We start from the raw sequence: 8,018 nt of genomic DNA, 5'->3' as shown, positions 1-8,018 counted from the left end.
CTAGCAAGGAGATCGGGCTGAAACTATAGCTACAAGCTATCCAAGGATGGTACTATAGAATGTCACCTCAAGGTAGGCCTAGTGGCGTCATCTCTTGGTTAGGCCGGAAACTTATCAATCCACCCTCGTAGAATCTAAAAATGTAAAAACATACAGGCTGTTCCATTTAAAAAAATACAACTGATACATATTGTTCTTTTGGGACACCTCGTATATTATGAAAATAATTTTAAAATAAAACATTTGTGGATCCCTGTCTACACCGACAACAAAAATTTTTAAAAATCTAAAGTTAGGTAACAATTAATGGATTAACAACTAAATACAACCTAGTCAATTTTACAATAATTCTCATAATGCATACATCAGAAAAAGAAATTCATAATTCTGTCATCAACCAAATAAATTATTACTGAACAAGTAACAAATTTTTGTTATTTTTTCTCATGTCAAATTCATATTAATAAATCTGTCGATTAGACTGTGCTCAAAAGTGGAGTTTCATGTCTTCTATAAGAGCTGTCTTCAAGTGGCTTGTCCAGCCCAGCCTGTCGCTCTGAGTATAGCCAATCAATCAACCCCATTAATTTACTAATCGAAGCAAAAACTTGGAGATAAAATATTACCGAATAAGTCTAATACTTATAATTTTTTTTATTAAATTGTTTTAAAGTAATTTCATTTTCTTTATCAAGATTCATGAATATGGAGATGCACCGCCATGACGCATAATCATCTTATAAAGTTATTACAGTCTTGCGAATGTAAACTAATAATAAAATTACACATGTTTCTGGGTATCTTATTAAAGTAAGTAGTTTACAATAACAAGAGTAAGTGCTGCTCACTTAAGCAAATCTATTTATGCGAAGCCACAAATAGAGAAGTATTTTGGAAAAAAATGGCTCTGATAATGGGATTACTTATAGTTGATAAATGTTGTCTCGAAAATAAAATTGAAATTGTCCGTCTATAAATAGGGCAAATTGGGTAAGCAAAAGCAACATCGAGAATTCCCAACGACGTGTCGACAGCACCACTCTTGTAAGCTGTTGAAAAGTTTTAACTTACGGTTTACTTGTCTAGTTTACTACAGAAGGCTCCTTGTCAGATGCAACTTTTCCCCACACGAAAACGAAACATTCACAACCTTTTAACGTTTTTAATTTAATTATTTATTAGGCACGACCACTTCGCGTATAAGAAAAAATTACACATTCACATTGATATTATGTACTTGTAAATATAAAAGTTTCTTTAAAATGAAAAGTGTATTTTTGTAATTTGTTACCCGTCAAATTTTCAAATTTATAATAAAATTGAGGATCATGCGTCATCTATTATTACAAAAATGCTATCACCTGATTTATTCATACTTACGATCAAAGATTTAAATAGGATTTTTAAAATGCACTAAAAATCATTGTGCTGCCATCTTCCAACGACATGTTTAATTTGAAATAATCAAAATGAATGACAAAGCGCCATCTAACATTAAGATATATATTGTGTAAACTGTAGTTGCCAAATATACCTCAGAGTTGTATTGAATTATATTTATATAGTACTGACAGAGAAAATTTTTATTATTTTACTTGATCTCTCCGAAAAAAGGAATGTTATTGAATTTCAAATCGAAATGTTATTTGGAGTTCTAACTATTCTTCGTTATTAATTAATACATTAATTGTTAAAACGATTTATTTAACAACTCTTTCAATTTGATTTAAAAGATCTGACAATGGTGCATTTATCATGTATTCATTCTACAATTTGACATTATCTGAATTAAATTGACATTGCAAGCCGTACACCCAACTTTTAAATTAGTTAATTAGCTCAGTAGTTTTACGAAATGGAAGAAATAGTCGCCAAATTATTAGTGCCTAATAGCAAAACCGTTCAACAGGTAAAGGATACTCCTAAATAGATTTTTTATTAGAAAGTAATAGACTTGTTGTTGTTAAAACTTAACCTAAGAACAATACACGTGAATTTCTTATTAACCGGATTAATTGTTTATTATTGCATTAATTAAACATAAATTCTATTCAGGGAACAAAAGAACTCAAGGAAGCATTCAAAAAGCCTGAAGCTGTCCCTGCACTGTGTGATGTACTTGTATCCTCAAAAAATGTGGAAATCAGACAATCAGCAGCAGTTCTTCTTCGGAGGCGTTTGGGCAAAAAACACCAATGGAATAAAGTCAGTGTCGACATAAGAAACAGGTAATTTTTCTACAATTACTTTATAGAAAGATGCATTACTTTACCAGTTATTTACTTTTACAGAATTAAACAGGGCATGTTGCAAGCTTTAGTTAATGAAAGAGAAATTAGTGTTAAAAATGCGATTGCACAGTTTATTGGAATCATAGGGAAACACGAGTTCCCCAATAATACATGGCCAGAAATTTTGCAGTTTATTTACACAGTTTGTAATAGTGACAATGAAACAGATAAGGAGGTAAATTTAATCAATGTGACTATTGACCATTCACATATGATATGCCATGCCCATGTACACAGAATTACTACTTAATGGTTTCTCAAGTACAGGACTGTATTTTACATTTATTTACAATAAAAAATTATTGCAATTAATAATAAGTAGCATTTGATCTTACAGTAATTCTCGTGTACTCATGTTTTCATGAATGGTCAAAATGTTAATTGCAAAATTGAATATGCTTGTAGTTATACATCAATGTTGTTTACCCCCTTAAAATTGTAGTTAGGGATGTATACTTTATCAATAATGACCGAAATTTCAAAGGATTCGTATATTGTTCATGCAGAATCTTTTGCGGAACTTTTTACAAAAATTATTTCATCCCTGACAAATTTGACTTCAAATCTTTCTTATTATACTGTTCTAACGATGACTCACTTGGTCCCTGTGATCGGCGGACATCAACAGGTACAGTATCACATAAATAGATAGAGTCATACTTCTAATTTTGGAATTTGGCTTCTTTTTATAGATGATCAATGTTTATCACAGACTATATCCAAAAGTAATAGAAATTATTAATGCTTTCTCTTCAAAAGATGATAGAAAAGCTTGTGAATTGTTTGAAATAATTGAAGAACTCATAGAGTATGCAGTGGCTGTAGTTGTTCCACATATATCTCTAACTGTTGAAATGTGCCTACAAATTGGGGCTAACAAAGCTATCCCAACATCTGTTCAAATTAAAGCTATTGCTGTTTTGGGGTGGCTTATAAGATCAAAAGCCAAGGTATTAAATATAACAGATTTTTTTTAAATAATAATAGTAATTATATGTATTTTAAAGCTCATTCAAAAACACAAAATGATTGAGCCAATAATAGATGTGATGATACAAGTGATGGCACAAAAGCCAGAAGATGAATCTGAAGCAAACGAAGATTATTATCAGGGCGATCCTGATGAATACACTGCCACAACTATTGCTTCACAAACGCTCGATTTAATTGCTTTACATGTGCCCCCCGATAAAGTTATTCCATTCATTTTAACAAGAATCGAACCTGCTATTCAAGGCAACGATATTTATGCTCAAAAAGCTGCCTATTTGGCTTTGGCTGTGCTTGCAGAGGGTTGCTCGGAGTACATCAGGAAGAAGTATCTAGAACCCTTCCTGAAATGCGTCTGTAATGGTATAACAAATGAGAACGTTGTTGTACGAAATGCTGCTTTATTTGCTCTTGGACAATTTGCTGAACATTTACAGGTATGCCAATATTTCTTTAAAAAAATATTCCTCTTTTCAATTTCCGTTTACTTAGCCCGAGATAAGTAAGTACGCTTCAGAGTTGCTTCCTGTGCTCTTCCAATATCTTTCGCAAATCTACGCTCACATGGAAAATGATAAAACGGAACCTCCGAGTTTAAACAGAATGTTTTACGCGTTGGAAACATTCTGCGAAAATTTGGACGATGGCTTGCTCCCATATTTACCTACATTGATGGAGAGGATGCTGACCGCTCTAAATCCGAATCACTGGTCGATGCAGCTCAAAAAGACCGCTTTCGAAACGGTAAGTGCGGCTGCCAGTGCCGCCAAAGAGGGCATGTTACCCTATTTTCCCAAATTACTCGAAATAATCAACGTCTATTTGAGCGTAGATGCCGACAACGATAATTATCATCTGCGTAGCGAAGCTCTAGGTATTTTTTTGCTCAAATTTGTATCTCTTCTTTTATTAATCAATGTGTTGTATAATAGAATGTTTAGCTACTTTGGCTCAATCAATTGGTAATGAAAACTTTAAGCCGCTGGCTGCTGAAACTATGAAATTGGGCATGCAAATATTGGAAAAATCAGATGACCCGGACACCCGAAGGTCTGTTTATATGCTTTTTGCTTCCCTCGCTAGCGTCATGAAGGAAGAATTGTCACCAATTCTACCTCAGGTTGTTGAACAGATGATTAACACTATCCAAAGCAGTGAAGGAATTGAAGTAAGTAGTTTTTTTTATATCTTTAGAGGGTCCCGTTGCAAAAAGATATAAAAAAGGACCCGTATAGTGAGACTTCCTTGTCTGTAATTTATTACGTGTCTTTTAAGACTCATTATGCTGATGACGAAAAAGATGGAGCAGATATTTACGACGATCTCTCAGATTCTGAAGATGACCTGGAGGAGGACATAGAGATTGGTTCTGACACTGATACTGACTCAACTCAATGTAAATACTCAGTAGAAAATGCATACATTGACGAAAAGGAACAGGCTTGCATAACCCTTCGAGAACTTTGCAGAAACGTTGGGTAGATAACAATTATTTTCACATCTACGTTTTTATTTTATTTTATTAATTCTGTTCTTTAGAACGCCTTTTCTACCGTATTTAGAAAAAAGTTTCGAAGAAATATTCAAGCTAATAAACTTCCCACAAAACGAAATCCGTAAGTCGTCCATCGAAGCCCTTCAACAGTTTTGCATTGGCTTACACGAGACTAATACTCATGAAGGAAGACAGGCGTGCTTTAAAGCCTTACAAATGCTCATCCCCAAGTGTGCAGAGATCATTAGAACCGACGAAGAACGCAATGTGGTTATGTGCGCCCTTGACACCTATGCAGAACTTTTGGACAAGATCAAGGGCGACACCTTGGTCGGTGATGGACACCGAGAGGCTATAATGAACTGTGTCATTGATGTGCTGACCCTAAAGGTGAATTTTTTAAAAAGTACTTTGATGAAGTTTTGATGTTGATAATGATGTTGTAGACAGCATGTCAAGACGGCGATCTCGAAGGTGGAGGCGAAGACGAAGACGAAGGGGAAGCTGAACAGGATGAGCTACTTTTAGAGTATGCGGGGGATGTGATTCCGAAGTTTGGAAACGCTATCCAACCTGATGATTTCCAGTGCTACTTTCCAAATATACTGCAACTAATTGGAAGCAGAACGGTGAGAACAATTAATTTTATTTTATTTTCTGAATAAAAATAAAATAAAATAAAGAAGCAAAGAAACACTCATTTTTACATATGTAAATAAAAGATTACATATGTAAGAGTATCGATAGCTCAGTGTTTCATTCTTGATCGATACAATACTTTTTCTACTTCTTAATCTATGTTTATTTATTTTTTACTTATATGATTAGTGGGTAGCGACGTAGTTAGCCACTCCCACTGTTCCCATCGGACGTTTTGTAAGCAGCAACGACAAAATTCACTATCATACTGTCTTTCTCGTCCTAACTTACAAAAATCGTTATAGTATGAAATAAAACGCAAAGGAGTTTATTACTAAAAACAAATAAATTGAGAGGATGGTATAATGTTCTGTTTTATAACAATGAAAATGAACAGCAGGTTAGAACGACCTGAGGCAGAGGGGCTTTAGTGAAACACCTTCCTCGGATATCCTACCAGTCGTATGGACGGCTGACTGTCTATAAAGATTTTCCCTCTTCCACGAAAACAAAAAAAGAATTTGAACTCTCAAGGTAGTTCTATAAATTTCACTTCAATTTCAACCCTCGGGCGCACATGGGTAGTCCGACTAATAATACATAACAACCATCTGTTTCTTTCTTTTTCTAAAATTCGGTTTACTTTTTTTACTCATGTTATGGAGCAAATTAAATGTTGTAGTCTGGTAAAGGTCTAAATATATTATTCCTCTTTATAGAAAAAACAATATAGCGAAAGCCAAAGGTCATTTTCGTACGGAACACTCGCTGAATGTATGAAACCTTTAGGTATTTACATTGAGAAGTTTATTTCCCAATTGCTTCCACTTTGGTTTGCTGGAGCTAAGGACAAGAGCGATGAAGTGAGGAACAATTCGATTTATGGCTTAGGTGAAATGGCCCTTCATGGAAAAGACTGTGTTTTTCCGTATCCTTATTTGTAAATAATAAATATGGGGGTCTGTGTCTAAGAGTTTACGTTGGGTGAGACACTCTTTCACGTTCGTCTTTGATAAATAATAAGATATTTTTTGATAGGTAGTTGCTGAAAGCTTTTTTCTAGTCCTTTTGTATTTCAAGTTGACCTTTACACGTCTTTTACCTCTCCAATCTCTACCCACCCATTCCCACGATTCCTGAATGGAATCTGAAGATAGTCTTGCAGCCTACTCTTCGGTTGTACATTAGAGTGTAAGTCAGAGATTACTTACCCCTCACTAGCATTAGTAACTGGCAAAAATGAAACACCTAAAAGTTATTTATAGCTATAAAAATGTTACTTCAAAATTTCTGAGGTGTCGCGGCGGCTGAATTTTCCAAATATATTCATATCAAATATGTATATTTTCCTTTACTCATTCTTAACAGTCATTACACTCAGATTCTTCAAGCACTTTCAAACGCAATATCTACAGAATCTCACGCAGGAACAATGGATAATATATGTGGGGCAATTAGTAAACTTATAATTGCCAATTTCAGATTAGTGCCTTTAGAACAAGTAAGTAAAGATATTTTAAAATAAACTTTTAAAAAATATTTAATAACTTCAGTTTCAAAAATACTTTTAGTAAAATTAATTTATTTTAGACCATCCATTATAATAAATGAAATATTTGATATTAATAATTTGTTTCTGTTAGGTATTCCCTGTGTTATTAGAACGTTTACCATTGAAAGAAGATTTTCAAGAAAATGAGGCTGTTGTAAAGTGCTTTTATACATTGTACCAACAGGGAAGTCCCATTCTTAAACAACACTTGTTGAGTGTTCTAAAAGTGGTCATTCATATTTATTGTAACCAAAGTTCGATACCAAACGAAGGTATGCCATATGTTATTAACAGAAATCAAAGGAAATTGTTTTGTTTTTTTTTTTTAGAAACAGGAAATTTAGTGAACGAATTTCTAAAGGTGGTCCATCGTGATTTTAACGATGAATTTTCGAAGACTGTCGCGTCTTTAGGACCAGAAGTGACAGACAGGCTAAAGCAGCTATTTTCTTAAATGCCTTGAAAAAGATTTTTTTAATTTATTGTTTAATACATACAATTTCCTATTAATATTAATTAATATACTTACCGATTAAATATTATAATCAATTTACTTTGCGTACTTTGTAAGTTGATCGTAACGTGACTGTTACTTGGAAAATGAGAGCTTATTTAAATTAGGAACTGTAAATATTTATTACGTTTTCCCTTTTTTATAATATATAAAATTTTGTATTTTATTCATACTTCCTTTTGCTGTGCACCGAGTTGTTTAATTTTGGCAAAATAAATGTATGTGACTATCACTTCATCTTATTATTAGATAAAAAAGGCAATAACTCTTATAAGGTCCAATTTTTATTATAACAGTATAATTCAGTGGTATGTACATAATGTTTTTTATTTTAATTGTTTATAAATAATACTTTTTAAACTAGGTACTATTCATTAATCGGTCAACTTAAATGGGATTTGAAGACTTGAAAGAAAACTTGTCGTGTGCAGTCAATTGAGAAAAAAATATACAATTAATACAGCGAAAAAAATATTTTGGTAAGTTATTTTGTAATTTGTTTCGTAGTAGTTGATTTTTTTTATTCACATTATCCAG

At 33.1% G+C, this 8,018-nt stretch overlaps 1 protein-coding gene across 2 annotated transcripts; it reads left to right on the top strand.

Moving 5' to 3' along the window:
- The first annotated feature begins 1,766 nt into the window (after positions 1-1,766).
- LOC108733674 (importin-4) lies at positions 1,767-7,713 on the top strand. Of its 2 annotated transcripts, XM_018464938.1 has the most exons (15): positions 1,767-1,909; positions 2,056-2,228; positions 2,292-2,466; positions 2,734-2,919; positions 2,984-3,241; positions 3,299-3,718; positions 3,774-4,155; positions 4,214-4,449; positions 4,557-4,759; positions 4,821-5,166; positions 5,223-5,405; positions 6,135-6,343; positions 6,784-6,916; positions 7,059-7,239; positions 7,297-7,713. In XM_018464938.1, the coding sequence occupies exons 1-15, from the start codon at positions 1,856-1,858 to the stop codon at positions 7,419-7,421; spliced, it is 3,264 nt and encodes a 1,087-aa protein (XP_018320440.1). In that variant the 5' UTR covers positions 1,767-1,855; the 3' UTR covers positions 7,422-7,713. The 2 variants fall into 2 exon arrangements, with proteins under 2 accessions (XP_018320440.1, XP_018320441.1); XM_018464939.1 differs by lacking the exons at positions 6,784-6,916; positions 7,059-7,239; positions 7,297-7,713 and adding an exon at positions 6,454-6,761 and having other exon boundaries at positions 6,135-6,399.
- Positions 7,714-8,018: the final 305 nt, after the last annotated feature.

Source organism: Agrilus planipennis, unplaced genomic scaffold (assembly GCF_000699045.2).
Source record: "Agrilus planipennis isolate EAB-ADULT unplaced genomic scaffold, Apla_2.0 scaffold32, whole genome shotgun sequence".
Classification (NCBI taxonomy): domain Eukaryota; kingdom Metazoa; phylum Arthropoda; class Insecta; order Coleoptera; family Buprestidae; genus Agrilus; species Agrilus planipennis.
This window is presented reverse-complemented; position numbering and strand designations above follow the sequence as displayed.